Source organism: Netta rufina (genome assembly GCF_964035555.1).
Source record: "Netta rufina genome assembly, chromosome: 11".
NCBI classification, from domain to species: domain Eukaryota; kingdom Metazoa; phylum Chordata; class Aves; order Anseriformes; family Anatidae; genus Netta; species Netta rufina.
Genome location: NC_140134.1, coordinates 4,800,199 through 4,820,018, shown reverse-complemented (window position 1 = coordinate 4,820,018; position 19,820 = coordinate 4,800,199). Strand labels below are relative to the sequence as shown.

General features: G+C 36.1%; 1 protein-coding gene across 1 annotated transcript in view; it reads right to left on the bottom strand.

Annotated features, from left to right (window-relative positions):
* Positions 1-19,572, bottom strand: part of CGNL1 (cingulin like 1) — a gene marked incomplete at its 5' end in the record, with an annotated part of 38,038 nt that extends 18,466 nt beyond the window's left edge. Inside the window, 7 exons of the mRNA XM_084293072.1 lie at positions 12,424-12,636; positions 13,286-13,421; positions 13,919-14,067; positions 15,001-15,102; positions 16,150-16,243; positions 17,204-17,298; positions 17,983-19,572. Of these exons, the coding sequence (XP_084149198.1) occupies positions 12,424-12,636; positions 13,286-13,421; positions 13,919-14,067; positions 15,001-15,102; positions 16,150-16,243; positions 17,204-17,298; positions 17,983-19,572 (2,379 nt within the window). The remainder of the gene's footprint in view (positions 1-12,423; positions 12,637-13,285; positions 13,422-13,918; positions 14,068-15,000; positions 15,103-16,149; positions 16,244-17,203; positions 17,299-17,982) is intronic.
* Positions 19,573-19,820: the final 248 nt, after the last annotated feature.

The following is a 19,820-nucleotide window of genomic DNA, read 5'->3' as shown; positions in this document are numbered from 1 at the left end:
CTCCTTTTTGTCTGATTTCCCCTTTCTGCAGCTGAGTGAAAGCAGCTGAGGCATGCTGGGGAGTTCAAGGAAAGGAATGTTGATTTGTCTGTTCTTTTTCATCCAAACGCCTACGCTGGGCTGCGCAGCGAGAGGACTGCAGCAGACACATGCTGTACCTGATCTATCATACCCTCACCTACTCTGTTTTGATCTGATTTCCCAACACAGGAAGCATTATTTTCCTAGAAGTACACACACAAAAAAAATAAAATAAAATAAAATAAAAACAGCCCCCTCAAATCTACATACATGCACATATATTTTTAACCTAAGAGGTTCAAAATTAATTTCAGCCTACACTGATACTGTGATATCTAGAGATCTTTTCCCCGTTTCTTGCTGTATGCACTGAAGATACCCACTAAAATTAAACTGAACTGGTATTCTTCCTCCTTTTTCATGATGTATTTCAGTAAATTCCCAAGATTATCCATAAGCCTCATATAAAATCCTGGAAACCAATTAGATATATGTGTAAAATCTAAAGTTTGAGCAGCCTGTGTGGCCAGGACTCAACTGGCACATCTCCACAGAACTCCAATGACCTTGGCATTATTACAAGGGTTACACTTTCACATGAACATACTATTCCCAAACAAACTCTGACATGTTAACTCACACATACTTTTTCAAAATGTTAGGAAAACTCTTAGTATATATGGGGAGCTTTACTGCATTGTAGTCAGTGTCATTTTTCTTACATATCTTTCGGGGAAATACATTTTCTTCAAAATTCAACTATCACAATACATTATTTTTCAATATCTTTTCAACTAGTTTGAGATAAGCCTGAGAAGGAAAACAGAAGCATTTACCCTACCCTATTTTTACCTTACACTACTGTACATGTAAGGCATGAAACAGCACCTTTGGGATAACATTCATTAACACGCTATTAAAAAATCGACAATAATAGCATTTTCAATTTGATAGTGAAATTTAAATGAAGTCAACCTATACAAATAGAATTTAGATGGTCTTTGAGTAGAAAATGCACATGTAGCACCACTTCTCCAAACCACAGATGGGTTTAGATATGAAAAAAAGCCTATGGCTATATCAATGAATTAAGCATGGATGCCAACAGTAGTCAAGACTTCAGAATTGTTATAATTAATATTTGGGGACATTGGTAAAGTTTTGTCAATCATTTTAACTGGAGTTTATACAAATTAAGCCTATGGTAACAGAACAGAGTAAAGGTCAGAAAGTACTCACTTAAGGGCAAAATGAAACATTAACAAACATATTGTTAATATAACACGATCTTTTGTTCACTGGATTGTGGATGACCCTCCTCAGGGAGCTGAAATGGGATTATGTATGTAAACACATGCAGAGCACAAAACAGATAAAACTGGTTAAGCAAGATTCTTCAAAACAAAACCTGGAAGGAAATACTGTATATTCAGGAATATTTGCCATAAAAAAAAAAAAAAAGAGGAGGTGGAGGGTGTGAAAAGTATTGAAGTGAGTTTTTTGGATCTTAAAAATATCACATCTCAGATCCAAGATTAGTTTCTTCCTTATGTTATACTTATGTTATATAAAACATGCTTATGATTTCTTATTCCCCCTTACTAATTTTTGCAGTATGTTTTAATAAACAAATTTCTTACTAATAAGTGTAATATCATTACATTTATGTAAGATAAAAACTCTACAGCATTTTCATTGTGTTTGCTTGCCTACATTTTCATCATCTTTCCTTCCAATTTGTCTATCCTCATTCAGTCTTTCAGGTCATTCAGTGTCTCCTACTCACTATGTTTAGGCTGTTTTGCACCCAGATCCCCACCTTTTCTGTCTTTGAAAGAACACCTTCATCTTAATACCTGTTACTTGTAGATTTCTTACACACATTCATACCTTCTTCTTATTCACATATCTGAACACATGAAACATTTTATTATACTTTCTCATTTTATTATGCTTTCTCAAACTGTAGTTTTATCATGTTTAAACTCATGATTTAAGACTGAGCAAGCCTTATCAGCAGATTTAAGCTAAAGACATTAGGTAAAAAGTTGGAAACGGATTGCAGACTTCTGAGGAAAAACTGGAAAGAAAAAGAGAAGAAGCCTATCTAGAAGAAAGTAAACAGTTGTAATGATGTCCCACAATGCAAAGTCCTCTGTGACTGCCTAAAGATAAACTACATCTGTATTATCATGGTTATGGGCACTCAGCTTCTTTAAAAGAAGGATTTAAAGGAAGGAAGCTTGAGAGGTAAAAGAGATTTAAGTGGTAATGATTTGATTCTTACATCTAATATCAAACAGTAGTGAATATAAATCACAAGCTACACATGCAGAGTGCAAAATCATATGAGGTATCAGAAAATACCTTGACTTCAATAAGGCTTTTAACACTATTTCCCACAGCATTCTCCTTGAGAAACTGGCTGCTCGTGGCTTGGACTGCTGTATGCTTCATTGGGTTAGAAACTGGCTGGATAGCCGGGCCCAAAGAGTCGTGGTGAATGGAGTCAAATCCAGTTGGAGGCCAGTCACTAGTGGCGTCCCCCAGGGCTCGGTGCTGGGGCCGGTCCTCTTTAATATCTTCATCGATGATCTGGACGAGGGCATTGAGTGCACCCTCAATAAGTTCGCAGATGACACCAAGTTAGGTGCGTGTGTCGATCTGCTTGAGGGTAGGAAGGCTCTGCAGGAGGATCTGGATAGGCTGCACCGATGGGCTGAGGTCAACTGCATGAAGTTCAACAAGGCCAAGTGCCGGGTCCTGCACCTGGGGTGCAATAACCCCAAGCAGAGCTACAGGCTGGGAGATGAGTGGTTGGAGAGCTGCCAGGCAGAGAAGGACCTGGGAGTGATGGTGGATAGTCAGCTGAATATGAGCCAGCAGTGTGCTCAGGTGGCCAAGAAGGCCAACGGCATCCTGGCTTGTATCAGGAACAGTGTGACCAGCAGGGCTAGGGAGGTGATCGTCCCCCTGTACTCAGCTCTGGTGAGGCCGCACCTCGAGTACTGTGTTCAGTTTTGGGCCCCTCGCTACAAGAAGGACATCGAGGTGCTCGAGCGGGTCCAGAGAAGGGCGACGAAGCTGGTGAGGGGCCTGGAGAACAAGTCCTACGAGGAGCGGCTGAGGGAGCTGGGCTTGTTCAGCCTGGAGAAGAGGAGGCTCAGGGGTGACCTTATCGCTCTTTTTAGGTACCTCAAGGGAGGCTGTAGCGAGGTGGGGGTTGGCCTGTTCTCCCACGTGCCTGGTGACAGGACGAGGGGGAATGGGCTTAAGTTGAGCCAGGGGAGTTTTAGGTTAGATGTTAGGAAAAACTTCTTCACTGAAAGGGTTGTGAGGCACTGGAACAGGCTGCCCAGGGAAGTGGTGGAGTCACCATCCCTGGAGGTCTTTAAAAGACGTTTAGATGTAGAGCTTAGGGATATGGCTTAGTGGAGGACTGGTTAGTGTTAGGTCAGAGGTTGGACGAGATGATCTTGAAGGTCTCTTCCAACCTAGATGATTCTGGGGTTCTGTGAAAATACAGTACTAAGTACAAAATCTGCCACTGAAAAAAAAACAAAAGCTCACATACTAGATGCTGTACTTGTTTCCTCTCACTATAGCAAAATACTGCATTTCTAAAACACCGGTGCATCACTGAACAGACATTACATTTGTAATAAAAACAGAAATTTACAGAACTACCTCGTGGACAAAGCTAAGGATTCTGAAAACTAGGAACGCAAGTTACACATTTCTGTTAAAATTCCTTGGGACGCGCAGCCCATGTTTTATACAGGCAAACTTGTGCTTTTGTGGTTAAAGCCGATTTCACTTCACCTCACAGTAAGGGAAGTAAGATATACTGGTAAACTTCAGTGTACTATTTCTAACACACATATCTCGATCAGGGTAACACCTCTTCATACACCTGCTAGTATGGCCTAATTTTAAATTTGCTTGGTTTCTAAAATTTCTGAAATTAAACTAGATTAAGTCATCATGTAGACTGAGAGACTTATAAATGATTCTTTCAGTCACATAGTAGGATTAAAGGTAGCTATTCTAAATACTCGAAGTCTCATCAAGAAATTTTAACCTAAATGACAAGTGCATTTGAATGGATCTGTGGGTTTCACAGCAAAATGTCACTCACTGACCTTGCAGTTATGTGGGGAATTTAAGTTTGTGAAACAGTTGACATAATTTTGTGTCTGCTGAACAAGTTTTTATTAGTATGTACTGAATGGAGGAACAGACCAAAGTCTGAACAATGTTGATAAAATATGATGTTAGAATATTTCATTCAGGAGTACAAAGTTACTTTTACTTGTAGCTGATGAGAATAAAATATGAGAATGCATGCACATGTGTACTGTTTGATTTGGTACGTATAACTGACTTATGAAGTTTAACCTGGCTTAGGTCTGCTTTTCTGAGCCCACACAGTCACAGCCACTAGAGTTCATATGCATTACACGTTCAGGTTTCAGCATTTGGCCTAAGAAGTTACTCTCCATAAGGGAACTTCAGCAGTGGAATTCAATTCTCTCACTTCTTTCAGGTGTTTTGCCTGACAAAAAAATGAGTTTAATAAAGTTTTCTTGTGTGTCCTTTCATATAATTGTATGCATGTGCAGAAATATTTTTAAATATATTAAAATTAGTCAAGACAAAGTATAAATAAAGCAATAAATATTTGTGTAACAAAAGAGTCAGAACACTTTTGTTAAAGCAAATGCATTTATGTACCATCCTACTCTCAATTTTAGTGAAAGCAGTAAAAAGAATCAGAGGTGGAGCTCAGCACAAAAGATACCAACATCCTTCCCACCACCTATTGCTATGTCAAACCTAAAGAAACTGGACAGAACACACAAACGTGGTTCTGGAGATTCAACTGAAATACTCTATTTCCATCTAAGTAGAGAAAAAAAGCTCTTTGATAGGAATGCAGAAAATGTTCTGTGGCTCCACACCTTGTTTTCTACCACACCCTTAACACTGGCAAAAACATGAGTGGTTGTGTAACTGATCATTTAAAAAATGGTTTTGGCTGACTTAGATGTTTCAGCTGGTGAAATTCCCCTTCAGCAGTGACTGTGCAGTGCAGGGCCTTTAGAGACCTTTTAACACAATATGGAAGGGGCTAATGAGGGGAAGCTAAGTGCCTCATTCACAGCTTATTAAAACTGTTATATTTTGTCTACATTCAATGTTGATTAGGCACAACTTAGCCAATTTTTCTGACTACACTTAAATTTCAAACAATTTTATATTTTATAAAATTTCAAAATTTTATATGTTGAATAAAATTCAGCTGAGTAAAACTGAATTCAACCAATTAACTGTTCATTCTCTAATCACCATACTTGAAGTACAAATCTAAAGAATCAATCTCCATACAAAATGAGCTACAGCACAAATAAAGGTTTTCTAATGGAAATAACAGGCTTTCAGATACTCTTTTCATATCTATACGTTATACATGTGGAATCAAAGTAAATGACACGATAATCTTCCAAAGCCTTCTGAAAAAAAGGGAATGCTGTGGCTGCTCCCTTCACTTTGTTCCTGGTGTGGAACATTTAATGTATCAGGGAAGATATTCTCTGTTGAAAACACAAAAACTTGTGGGCCACCTTTTCAGGTTGGTGCTGGATAAGTTATTAAGCTTCTTGAACTACGTGTAGAAAGATTTACGTGACTTCACAGATTCAGATCTACCCAGTTCCCTCAGGTGATGCTGAAGGAGATGCAGAGAAATCAATCTACTTTCTTTTGTCCTTTCCTCTCCTTTTTGTGTGTAAATCAATCAAGTTTAAATAAAACAACTAGACACTGTTTTTTTCTAGCTAAGACAGTGTTGTTTTCAAAAGAAAAAAAAAACAAAACTAAACAACCATACCCCAAAATATATAACCAAGGGAAAAGACGTATTGAAAAGGGGTCTAAGCAAGAATGAGCTTAGGGACACAGGGACAGCCTTTTGATTGTTAATTCTTATTACCTCTTCAGTAAAGAAAACTTCTGAAATGTGTGTTGTTCAGGTATGGTCATCTAGTTTTTAAAGCTCGTGAATGTAAATAACAGGTCTTTAATTCTATTTGTAGTTCTGTTTGTAGTTCAGGTATTTTTCCCACTTCGGCAATTCTTTTTACCGAAGGCACTATTTCTTATAATAGTTGCAGGTCCCTCAGATGAATGATATAGTAACACTGTTTAGCAATAATAATAAAATCTCTTAACTCTTAAAATGGAATATGAAAGCCATAAAAGCAAAATGGAGTTTTATGGCTACCAGAAAGTAAAAAATGTGGAAGAGACTAAATTGTCTAACTGGCTTTACTTGCTACTTTTCTACCTTGAACGGATTATATTCATTCTTTCCATAATTTTAAAAGGAGGTTTAGCCTACTTGTAATACATGGCTCGGCCTCTGGAATTTAACTAACATTAGTTACATATTAAAAGGGTCAGTGTTGTGTTTCAGTGTGGTTTTATCTCACAGTGAGCTACACTGCAACCAACCTGAATCCTTAACTGTACTTCAAGACATTAGTCAGTAAGGAAATGTACAAATTTATAAACAGGGTCAGACTATTTTTCCTTTCATTTCAGCTAAAGTCATTCTATTAATTGGATAAAAATCATTCACCTGTGACAGTTTAGAGACAAGACTTTCCTTCTTGCCAGGCCGTTTTCACTGATCTAAACGGTATAATATCCTTAACACTATTTCCAAAACTATTTAATTTTAATTTATAAGATGTAATGAAAGATTTAAAGGCCTACATTATAAAACTGAGAATTAAACTCCTTTTTACAGAGAACATACTAAACAAGATTTCCCAATTCAAGCACAACCTAACGTTTACACAGTTACAATATCCAGAGCCAGGAAAGCATTAACCTTTCAACAAACAGCTATACCCATCTCCTATTATCCTCTTAGCTATGTATCATGACATACTCAGACTGGCTTATACTAGCAGCTTTTTTCAAGGTCAGAAATTGTTGCAAAGACTAGAGTAAACATTAACTGGTTAGGTGTTCTTATTTTACCACACTGAATGGACTTGCATAGTCCAACACTTCACACACGTACATAAAGAAATATACACTTTTACAGGGCAAACCACCGGAATATACATACACTGTCTTCTGCTGGTAAGGATTATAGATTCTCTTGATGGTATTAAGAAGTATCTGACCCCACAGGCTCTCACCAACTTTCAAAAATAAAAGAAAAATGAAACAAAACAAAACAAAACCTACCCATTCCCAACCCAGACTAATTGAAATGGTCCTGACCAAATCAGATTCACAATGCTATCAAATGACTACTGTAGATAAAACAGATTTTTCCTCCACTGTGTTTAGATATGAAGCAATACAGCTCAGAGAACTTTACAGGACAGTTTTGGTCAGAGGCTTTCTCGACTCTACATACAGTGGAAAAACATCCATCTTTGGCATGCTTTACAGGCATGTTTTTTATTCTTCTTGACAACACAGCCAGTATTCCACAATTTGTTTCACATTTCATTTAATGGATGACTAGAAACATTCATGATGCTACCACCAAACAACTTCCTTTCCATGCACAGCACAGACACAGCAAAACAACTCAAATCTGTCTCCCACATTTTCCATGTATCATTTCCATGTATCAGGGTGCTTCCAATACTCATCCCTATTTCAGGAGTGCCTGCACCCTTCCATCTACCATAACACTTCTGGCTGTGCATTCTCCTTTTTCTCACTATCCCAACTGTTTGCAGAACCACACTGGAAATTGATCAAAAACATACCAGGCTTTTAGAGGGCTAGTAAAGGAAGGCTGAAAATGAAAGAGTGGGAAGCGGGGAAGCCAGGTCACAGAAGAGGAAATACTGACTTGGACCAGTTGCTCCACTATCCTTTGACTCTGCATACAGTTTAGAGCCGTTAATAACTGGCCCCTATCAGCTGGCTTCTACCATATAAACCAAACCCAACATTATCTCAACATGGCAAACGCTGCCTCAGGCAAGCAAAGGAAAGAAAAATCCACCAGTGGTATCTGCAATCCTAGCCAATCTTCTCTCATTTTTTTTCCAATTGTTATGCAGATTGTCTGAGGTGAGCAGATGAGACTTGGACATAACGTTGAGGGTGCAGACTAGAAATGAGTCATGGATACATGAATACAAGGGCACAACAACGTTCTTATGTCCAAGTAATTCCTGTTATATAATTTGTTCTGTTGCTATTAGTAAGATGTGTTTACAGAGCTATTTATTATAACCCCAAGATTTCACCCTAGCATGGCACCAGTTAGTTGGGAGCCTATTATTTTTATATGAAGAGCTTGAAATAATTTTACGTGTGTACCATTTGACAGTTTATATAAATTAAATTTACTTATCACTTTATGAACCAAAGCATCTCTGTGATGCTCCACCATCATCTGATGTCTTCTTTTTACCCTGAGTCACTTGGACAACCACCATGTGGTGTTTGTATAGCATTATTCCAAAAGAGGTTCTGAGAGTATAATAAATTTAACTATGTTTTATTTTACATTTATACTACATATGCCAAGCCAAGAAGGGTATACATGGTATACGTCAGTATCATTCATGACAATCTAGTTTCTCTTAAGCTTCATTAAAGCTAATAAATTCTTCCACGTAGAGCAGAATATATTATCAGGTCAGGTAGAAAAGATATTCTATTCACTTTCATTTCAAAGTTCCTTACAGCTCTGTGCTAAATTTGCCTAAACTCACAACCACTCATACAGATGGATGAAAAAAAAAAAACAACAAAACAAAACAACAAAGCTTTCTCTCATCTGTGACATGCAGAATTTTACGATTTTGTGTCTTTACCTATTTTAAAGGAGTAGCATTTAGTTTGTAACCTGGGAAGAAAATAACCATGTCTTTTGCTGTTCCTACCACTTGCTCTGCTAAAATTCCTTCTTCTCTTTAATCATATCACAGCTTAACACATATGCGTCAGTTAAAGCTCACATGACCGCAAGCTTCACTGCATTCTTAAATGTGTTGATAAAGGAATCTGCTTCTAAAGGTTGAGTGTCTGTTCTAGCACTCTGTGAATGAGGTCAGAAGTATTACAAACCCTGAAGAAATCAGTCAAGGTCAGCCCTAGACTGCTGTAAGGCAGTCGTAACGTGATCACTACAGCTTTTTTGGAACAACATAATTTGTGCAGCCTGCTTTTCAAATTCCACTGTTCTGTGTAGTTTGCAACTGTACTTCCCTGAGCTGGTTGCAGTTTGCTACAACTTTCTACCTACAGTGTTACATTCCAGAAGTTATTTCCAAATTTTACTGAAACAGTGGCCCTTCATCCACTGACTCAGCACTCCTGGTTAAGTAGTACAATTCTGTCCTATGGTGTTGGAGGTTCAGATTAAATATAAATTTTTGTACTACATTACAATGGTGGAGATTCATACTCATTTATTCTCTAGCACTTGAAGTGATGAAGTCATCTCTTGTTATTTAGAAATATATTATTTTTTAAATTTTCTTACTAAATTAAAGATATGTTATTCTACACAGGTGTGTTAAGGAAGCGGAAAACTTTTACTAAATGGAAATAGTCTGATTTCAGTCTTAATAAACATGCAATGAAGATAGGAACGATCACAGCTATTTCAAAAAGACCACAAGCAGAAGGCATAACACAAAAATGAGTTACCTTGGCAAATTGTATCAAACAAAATGAAGATCTTAAGATCTATGGCTTTATGTAACTATCTCTATGGAAAAGCAAACAAACAAAATCAAGAAAATACCATATCACTGAGCACGAGACAGTATTGCACATGACAAATATTCCCCTCCCCCCCCCAAATTCTCTCATCAGATAACCATGAGAATGTTTCTAACATGATTTTAAACAGATCTGGAAGTCATTCTAATCACACAGAATGAATATACTCTGCACCATTGGCCAACCAACCTGATACCTGCAGTAGCTGAAAAATTCTGCTGATTTAACACTGGCACAAAAATTACTTTGTTTTTCCCTGCAAATATTTTATTTTAGGCCTAACATACATCACAAAACAATTTCATTCAGTGTACCAATTTATGTAATATAGAAGTAACATAGGAACTAACAACCTGGTACATATAGGCTTCAATATACTCCCATCTACTAAATATTGGTATCATTTTCTGCATAAGATACACTATTTACAAACACTATTTACACACTAGTTTTCCTCATTAAATAAAACAGAACGGCACTTTTCACTTATCTTTGATGTAAACATCTTGTATTCCACCATCCAATATAAATCTTTCCGTCTTGTAATAATGTTAAAAAAAAAAAGTACTTAACATATCAATCAGCTTCAATTCTATAACCCATGATTTTCACATAGTGCTTGGTATTCCAGATGAATTATAAAACCAATAATTAATACCTTATGTAAGATCACGGCAGATCACTCATCCATCTCCCTACAGGGATCAGTTTTACTTTTCTGATAGATAATTTATCAAACACAATGAATAATCTCAGTCAGCAGGCATACAGATAGTACTGGGTTTCAAAAATAATTAAGGATACTAAAACCTTCCCATTAAGCATGATTGAAGTTTTTCTTAGAATAAAACCCAAAGATGACATAAAGTAGAACTGCAAGAGCAAAACTTGTGCTTAGAGAAACATTAATGAATTAAATTTAACTTTTGAACATCTGATTATATATTATTATAGACTATAACATGCCAGCAAAAAAAAAATCTGAAGGAAACGCTATTTAAAACTATCTAAGCTACAACAACCCAGACATTGAGCCATTTCCCAGACTGTTATTGTTATGCCTAACAGACTACTCTTTCATTTCTTGTCGATCGTAATTACAGTTCCATAATTGAAATACAGTAAATCACCAAGCAGTAACTTTGAAAGATGGTTCACTGAGGTTAAGCTGTCACTACAATTACTGTATAATAATAATAGAAAAGTTAATTTAAATGTTCTAGTTCTTCCTCAAAGGAAAAAAAAAGAATTTGTTTCAAGCTCAGATGAGTCAAATATCTTCATGATGATGTAAACAAAAGAGAAACAACACGTTTAAGCAAAGTCAAACAATCTCAAGTAGAAGTCCTAGGCTGCATATACAAACCAGTGCATATAAATTTCTCTAACTGCTGAACAAAACAGGACATTTTAAAACAATTTTAAGAATACTCTCTCTCTGAATTCAGGTGTGCATTATCTATCCAGCATCTTCTACACAAGATCCTATTTTGCTCATAAAGCACACAAAGCTTTGGAAACTTCTTTCAAGTTTCCAGATTAATTTTAGTTCAGTTCTACACTATGCTTACAGCCATAACTAGCACAGTAGCTGCAACTCACCCAACACCACTGAGGTGGGAAAAAAAGGTATAAATTAGCACGAACACTTCTAAGCATAAAATTGGGCCTCCAATGTTGATACATTGGTCAAGCACAGCTTGCTTTCAGAAACTTTGTCAAATATTTTACACAAATAAAATGAAAGAAAGAGATAAAGACAAATAATTATCATTGTAAAAATAATTTCACAAGACTCGTTCCTTTACAAAAAAAAAAAAAAAAAAAAAAAAAAAAAAAAAAAAACCACGTCTGTTCCTAGCTGCTGTCTTCTATGATAACTTCACAAAGGACATATATTGAAAAACAGTACCAGATAAGCACTTCAGAAAACAACTACATTTCTGCTCACAAAGACTCCCTGCTGATGGTGGAATGGAATTCATTCAGTCCCTTTTCTCCCTTGCTGGTTTGAAACACCCACTCCCCGCTGTTTCCCTTGTGCTGACACACATTTGGTGACCCAGTAAACAAGATTAATCCAATAAACAAAATAAAACAAAATAATACTACTAAGTAGTTAAAGGGGCAGGGTGGGACAATGCAACCAAGGAACAGAATGTGACACAAGGAGCTGATGGTAGGAACAGCAGGCTGTAAAGAACTGCAGATAACTGCTTGAAGATTCAAAACTGTGATTTCACCAGCATCACTGGCAAGACATTCTGGTGCTCTTTGAGGCATCCTCAGGGTTTTGATGATGCCATTCTACCCAAGACAAGCAAGTGCCCATCTGTACCATAATCTTGTCCATTCTCTCCTAAAGTATGCAATGAGGCAACATTAAGCATGTCAAAAAAACATGTTAAACAGTAGAAACTTTGAAGAAAGGGTCACAAATTATTCAATGCTTTGATTTTTTGTTGCAGCTAAAGTGTATGAAATAAAACTTATTATCAGCAGCAAAGAATCTTCTAGCCCAAATATACCTATTTATTTTGCTAAAAATATTAGGATCTGAAAGCATCTACTATGGGACATCTGTGATATGTATTTTTCCCTGTAAAGATTAATTGTAATCACTTCTTTCACCTTTGTTGCTTTCTCCAGGCTCTGCTGCAGATCGAGCAGTTCTTTATCATGTTGCTCTTTAAGTTTATCCATCTCCATGTCATGGCTAGATACTTCTTCTTTTAGTGCTCCTTTTAAAGCAGTAAGCTCTCGCTCTCTCTTTCTCAAAATTTCTTCTTGTTGTTCTTTTGCTATTAATACTTCTTGCAGATCCTGCTTCATTTGCATCAGCTCCTAAAGATCATTAAAATCAAAAATAAACACAGTTGTCTTATAGATGGCTCTGATGACTGTTCTTTTTGTTTCAGAGAGGGAAGGCAATTAAGAATAAGCTTCCCAGGCCAGCTTCATTTCTTATGACCTTTCTTATTTCTTATTGTTTGCAACCTTATTACAGAATGCTAAAAATCTACTAGAACCCAAGATTACTAGAAGTGCAACACAATGACCCATTATATAAAACATCAAGTTATGTATCAGATGCTACAGAACTGTAAAAAGACTAATGCTACACTTTTCAGTTAGTCTTGATGTTAGTACCCTCAGCCTATATGTATACTCTCCTTTCTCTTCTCTCAGTTCTTCTTGTTGGCAGCTGGATTTAAGAACTTACCCCACCCCTTTTATTCATTGTTTCTGTCTTTTAAACAGGTATTTTTGAAACTGTTCCATACTTCAATTCAATATATGGCATTTATAACATGCCATGGCACCAAATGCATTTCCCATTTCTCCTGCTGTCATCAAGTTTTGAAATTACAACCTTGACTAAAAAGAACCAAATAGTTAGAATTTGGGCTTTATTTTTGGATCACACATGGACTTACTTTAATTTGAAGTTACACTAAGTAAGTTATCCTACTTCTAGTATTTTATAACTAACCTCAATCAGAACCTCTTTCTCCCCTTCATCGGTATGTTTTGCATTATCCAGTTCATCATGCATTTCAGAGAGCTGGTCTTGAAGATCTCTGATCTCAGTCTGGTGTTGTTCCTGTTCCATCTTCACTTGAAAAAGCCTCATCAGGAAAAATGAGAGAGGATTTTTTCTTTTAATGGCAGAAATAATGATTGGTTCTTCCAAGTACTAAAAAGATACAAGTATCTATTCTCATGTTGCCCAAAGGGAATGGGATATATGAGGCAGAACAATGAAATGGCAGAGGTGGAAAAATAAGAACTCTTTTAAAGTAGATATTTAAATAGAAACTTGCATTATATTTTAAACCTGGTACAATATTCTTGACTAAATCACTCTACGTTTTCTGTATTTTAGAGTTTAAAACTACATACTATGACTATGAAATATTAAAAGCAACTTGCAATAAGAAGACGCCTATAAATCATCAATCTTTCCCTTCAAGATATTCAAAAATACGCTATTTTTAAACAGTAGAAACATTTTCTACAATAGCAAACGTCCCTGTCTGATTCCTGCAGACCCAGGTACGTTTAAACTAAAAAGTTTAAGTAAAGGTATAAATTCCAATTAATAAGTTCTCAAAAATGCACTCACTCCTCTAGGTTCTGCCGGAGTTCCTTCTCGTTTTCTTCCAGCTTCTTTTTTAAGGCATCTCTTTCACATATACTTTCATCAAGTTGGAACTGAAGATCTTTCAGGCTTGCTCGTGTAGCATCTCTCTCCTCTTTTGTGTTTTGCTGATTCTATTTTTTGTACATCAAAAGTTAAGCAAGATAATATACTAAGCATAAAAAAATAAATTAAAGACTATTTTATTATATGAAAGGAGCCATTTCAAGGCTTTGATATTTTTCTTTTGCAGAAGTATTTATTGTTATGAATATTAAAATCTTGAAACTGTTACTAAAACACACTAACCACAGCTTTTCAATTTTTGTGACAAATGTGAAGTTTCCTCATCGGTTTCAAGTACATTGACTTTTATTAGGACTCAAAATGCAAACTGAAAGAAACCAGTCTGTCCTACCCATGTCTTCAGAGCATGGCTATACTTAATTACTTTGGATTCAGCACTGAAGTAATGCTTTAATTAATAAACAGCTTCTGAGTAATACGTTTTGTCTCCCACTCCATATAGGTCTCCCAGTGAACAGATTAAAATCTCCCTCAGCAGATACCTAAGAAACTTTACGTATGTCTGCCTAGTATTTATATTCATGGCGCCAAATTTCTTCTCAAGTACTACTAAGAAGGAAGTGATTTCCTAGAAAGGGTAACTGTTATGAACAATGACACTTCAAAAATCTGTAAAAGCATAGGTACATCTGGACAAAAAGAATACAAAACAGAACAGCTTCTATTATTATACCCAGACACATTCAGCCACTCACAGAGGAATATTAACAGGTTTTTACCTAAAACTTACTGGCTTTCATACAGAACATTTTAGAACACATGCACTGCACATTGCAACAAGCACTGAAAAAATATTATGATTACGTAAGCAACAACAGTTTACAAAACATTCCTAATATTTAAATCTCAAACAGAAAATTCATTGGAAAATTGGACAAAAGATACCCTTTTCTAATACAAAAAAATCAACTTGTTGATCAGTTGTCACTTACTTAGAAAAGTATATTTGACAAAAACTTTATAACAAAAAAGGGCAGTACCCTGATTTCTAGATCCAGTTTTTTCTGTAATTCTTCCACTTTCCTTTCAAGCTCTGTTTTTTGCTCCACCAACGCTTTTACTTCAGCTGAAGAATCAGAAACCTGCAATTAAATAGAGATACTTATTCCCACAAAGCCAAGACATTCTTTGACAATTTCCTTTTAAAATCTAAAGTGAAACTACAGGCAACACTAATAAAGTGTGGCATCAACTGCCTGAGCTCATCTTGGACTTTTCATATGGCTCAAACCAAGCTAACATTTTCAAAAGAACCACAACTTGATTTTCATTAAAATTCTTAATAATGGCTCAAGGTAGGTTGCCAACAACACAGAGAATATTACAAACCTAAAAATATTTAAATTAGGCAACACCTAAATTAAATCACTAGTAGTTGGGGACAAATTTCACTGAGATACCACCACACAAAACAGACATCAAAGGGATGCATGCTCATGTGTCAAAACAGATTTTCAAATTAATTTTCTGTAATTTCTAAAAATGTGTTTTGTATTTCATTCATTTTCACTAATTATAGCCCAGAATGAAATAATCACCAAAAGCAAGCATTTAGCCTTTCTTATGCTATCACTTCAACAACTGGACATTTCTTCCCATTGCTTTAGAACTGAAAAAGCAGTGTACCACATGGCAGGAAACAAAAACATTTTAAGAAGGCAACTGTCAAATGATATTAGTGTAATATAGCTTTTAAACCATATCCTAGCTTACTGGTTTTCAAAATTGCACATTAAAACACTCTCTATTTAGGTATCTATTTACATTATTATAATGAGAAGATGTTCCAAGATTATTCTTAAAAGCTACACAGGTAGGCTTTTTCTTCGATCCAACAACCTTTTGATGTCTGAGAGATTTATTGTTAAGTTTGCATCTCTTTTTTCTTGTAATAAATGAACCCTGAGACAGTCCTCATGGCAGACTCCTTTACATTCTTTTTAAAATTGTCAAGAAAAATCTTTCCTATAAGGCACTTCAGTGCATGATTAACATTAAGCTACACCACTGGGAAACTACAAGAATGGTCTCATTGAAGTCAGTGAGGGGATTCAAACTTTCAAAGCACTGTTTGAACGCTGCATCACTATGAAATAAGCCCAAACATTAAAAAATAAATAAAAATTTACCGGTGTCTTTCCAGCAGCTCTTGACTTTAATGTCTGAATTTTCTCAAAAACCAAGTTGACTTTTCTCTTTGTTGCATCATCATTATCAGCACTTCTAAAACACAGAGAAGTAAGCAATGATGTGATCAAAGGCACTATTTCATTAACATCAAAACAAATTCAAAATAAGCGTCCAAACTGTTGAAAATCACAACCATAAAAATCTACTATAAAAATAAGTCAAACTATCTCAACTATGATTTCATTAAATCTTCTGAAGAAAGGTAGTTAACAATTTAAATTTCAAATATTTTCTTTAAAAGTATCACTGAACTCTTTAATTGCAGCTCTCTTCTACACGACCATAGCTGTGGAAAGACAGGTATTCAGCATATATATTACTCAACAAACATACAGAAATTAAAAGTAATTACTACTAGGTTTTTCAAGTCCTGACTACTGCACCATTAAAACATTAAACAGCTGCCAAAAACTCTTAAACAGCTGCCAAAAACTGCTACATCTGTACAGTTGTACCTATGACAGTTCAGCAATGCAAAGACATTTGAGTGCATCACAGGTATTTTAATTCATTTGTCCTTCCTTCCTCACCTTTTAATAAGTTATCGTTAGAAAATATCGAGTAACAAAGTTCCTGGTGGAGAAGGTATTCTGTGCACAGCAAGAGAATTTCTGTAAATTCTTAAAATATATTTTTTTCTGTTTTATAAAGCACAAGCCTAAACTCCCATCAGGCATCATCTGAGTTCTTCATGAACATCTGTATCACATAAGTTTAACAGCTTAAGTATTTAAAAGACAAAACATATTCTGAATCACAGATTTCAAGTGCTTTTAATCAAATCTTGAACAATATCTTATGTAAGATATTATATCCTGACTAGCTAGGTATTTTGAGATCCTATAATGCCTTAAAAGACACAGTTGAGATACAAAACTATGAAACAGTCATTCCATTTAGTTTTGATTTTACAATTTCAGATTTTAAATGTAATAGAAAATAAATGTTGAGAAAACATAACCTCCCCTCTAAAAGTTAATTATGCTTACTGACCCTTCTTTAAGGTAATTGTAAAGTATCTGTTTAGCAGTCTCTTCATTTGTTTGCTGTGCAATATCTTGCTGGCCTTTTAAGAGATCAGGAGTTGCCTAAAAGGACAAAATACAATGTCAAAAAGTATAACCCTATCAGAGTTGTAAATACAACCTTTCCAGTTGAAATTCTCCATTCTGTTCTATTATCACAGAATCACAGAATTTCTAGGTTGGAAGAGACCTCAAGATCATTGAGTCCAACCTCTACCTAACGCTAACAATCCCCACTAAACCATATCCCTAAGCTCTACGTCTAAACGTCTTTTAAAGACTTCCAGGGATGGTGACTCCACCACTTCCCTGGGCAGCCTGTTCCAGTGTCCAACAACCCTTTCGGTAAAGGAAGCAGCTTATGTACTGTGGACCTCAAGTTCTCTAAGAATCATTGGAGTTTTAGCATACTGCATGAAGGAAGCATACACTACACCAAAAGATAGAACATTATTTTGTGTAAAGTTCCACAGATTTCAGCATTCTGCTTCAGAAATATTACAACATTATTTACAATAATCTTCCTTGTCCCCACCATCTTCCTTCATCCAGGCAAGAATAAGATTGTTTTTCAAAACACATTTTCTATAGCCTCAACTACAGGAATACTTTTTGTATTTACTAATTAGAAATAGTACCTTACTGGATTTTGTTCTAATGAACAATAGAAACACATGCGTCTAATGATACAAGAACTTTAGTATGTTACAATGCAAAACATAACTTAAACAGTAAATTCAAAATTACCTGTGTATTAGGAACAGATGAAAATGTCTTTACAGAAATCTTCTTGGCTCCTGAATCTGATGGAATTGTGATACGGTTTGGCAACAACAGAGTAGAAGTTACTGTTTTAACTTCATCTCTCTTATTCTGTCCTGGGAGCGTGGATGACCTAAACGTGAAGCTCTCAGTATTAGCTCCATTTTGTTTATGATACTGCAAAGAACTGAAATGATTGTTCTGAGAGTCTTTATCAGGCATTTGCAGTTTTCCAATACTTCGAGCAGAAATTTTCATGTCTTTGGAAGGTGGCTTTTGCTCTCTGGATAACTGCTTGTGGAGGCAAACTTTAGACGGTCTTAGCAAGTGCTCAGCTGATTTACCCAAGCTTTTACTGAATTCACCTAAATTATTTGAGTTTATATCAAACCCTAATGGCAAGGCACTGTCAACACTTCTTGATCTTTTACGATCATCTGGATGAATTCTATTCCTTTTTCCTGACCTACCTCTTCTGTGAGGATCAACTTTCTTGTCAAACTTCTCAATTAGCTGATCTACTCCTGGAAGGGAACCGGTGTCAATATCACGGCCAGTTCCAGGTAAAAATGGGATGTATCTTCTGTTTTCATGCCGATTAACATTGTCTGCATAGATTGCATACTCTTGGTCATCAAGTAAAAATCTGTACAAGGAATTTGCAGAAGTGGGAGTAGCTGATGAGGACGATGATCTTCGTGAGTCATCTAACACCGGCCCAGCTGAATCTTGTCTGCGGAAGGGAAGAACATCTGGTCTAGGTTTTCTAGTTTCCGGATAAGCAACGGGACTAGCACACGGGGATCCTCCTGTAGATGAAAATGATTCTGAAACATGCACTTCACTTGGGCTGATAGTGCTACTGGGATAATCTAACACCTGCTTATTTTGGTCTTCTATGTCTACTGCCCTGTTTAAATGTACTTTTTTGGAATTTGCTGTGGCTGACTCTGCAAGATATGTATTTGTTTTCTGTAGGGACACGACTTTAGATGAGGAAATCCAAGGCTTTGCTTCAGTTTTATCTTCTTTTGCAAAAGATGTAGATTTACTGCACATGGAAGACTGGTAACTATCCAAGCTCAAGTTATTCTTCTCAGGATCATAAGGCTGTAAAAGCTCAGGATGTCTTTGAAAGTTCAACAAATTGGAGGATTTTGGCAATCCATCTCTAAAATCTGATAGTCCGTTTTCCTTTTCATCCAGATTGGTTATCTTGAGGCTTTTAAACATACAGGGTTGAACAAGCTGTGTTGCAGGAAACTGTGTGTGTTCACTGTTTCTGTCCTCCAGTTTAAAAGCAGTATTGGATTCTGTGGATGGCTTGCTTGCAGTCTGAGAAATGACCTTCTGATCTTTTCCAGAAGGAGGAGGATTTTCTGACAAACATCCTTCTGTATTGTTTAGTACTATGTAAGGATGTCCATCAATTCCTTGAACTCTAATACTGACACCATAAGATCCCGTCTTAGAATTCTGTGCATTCCTATTCTTCTGAGTCTCCTCACTCGCAAGTTCAAGAGTAACTTCATAGTCCTGCTGCATGTGCTTAAAACCAGGAAAATACGGCTCCATGACTGTCTGAGGATTGCAGCTGAATAGAAAAAAGTTACCAAAATCAATTGTTTTAAATACTTTAAATTATTTCATTAATTGCTTTAATCAGTCATTCAGTACAACTCTGAAGACAATAAAATTAATCTATAAGCTATACAAGGCCCAAAGCATATGCTTTGTTAAACAAACAACTGACTGACCAGTTCTGGGTGAAAGATACTGTTATTTTATGAATGTAAACGTTATGAAATAACAACAGTTAAGAT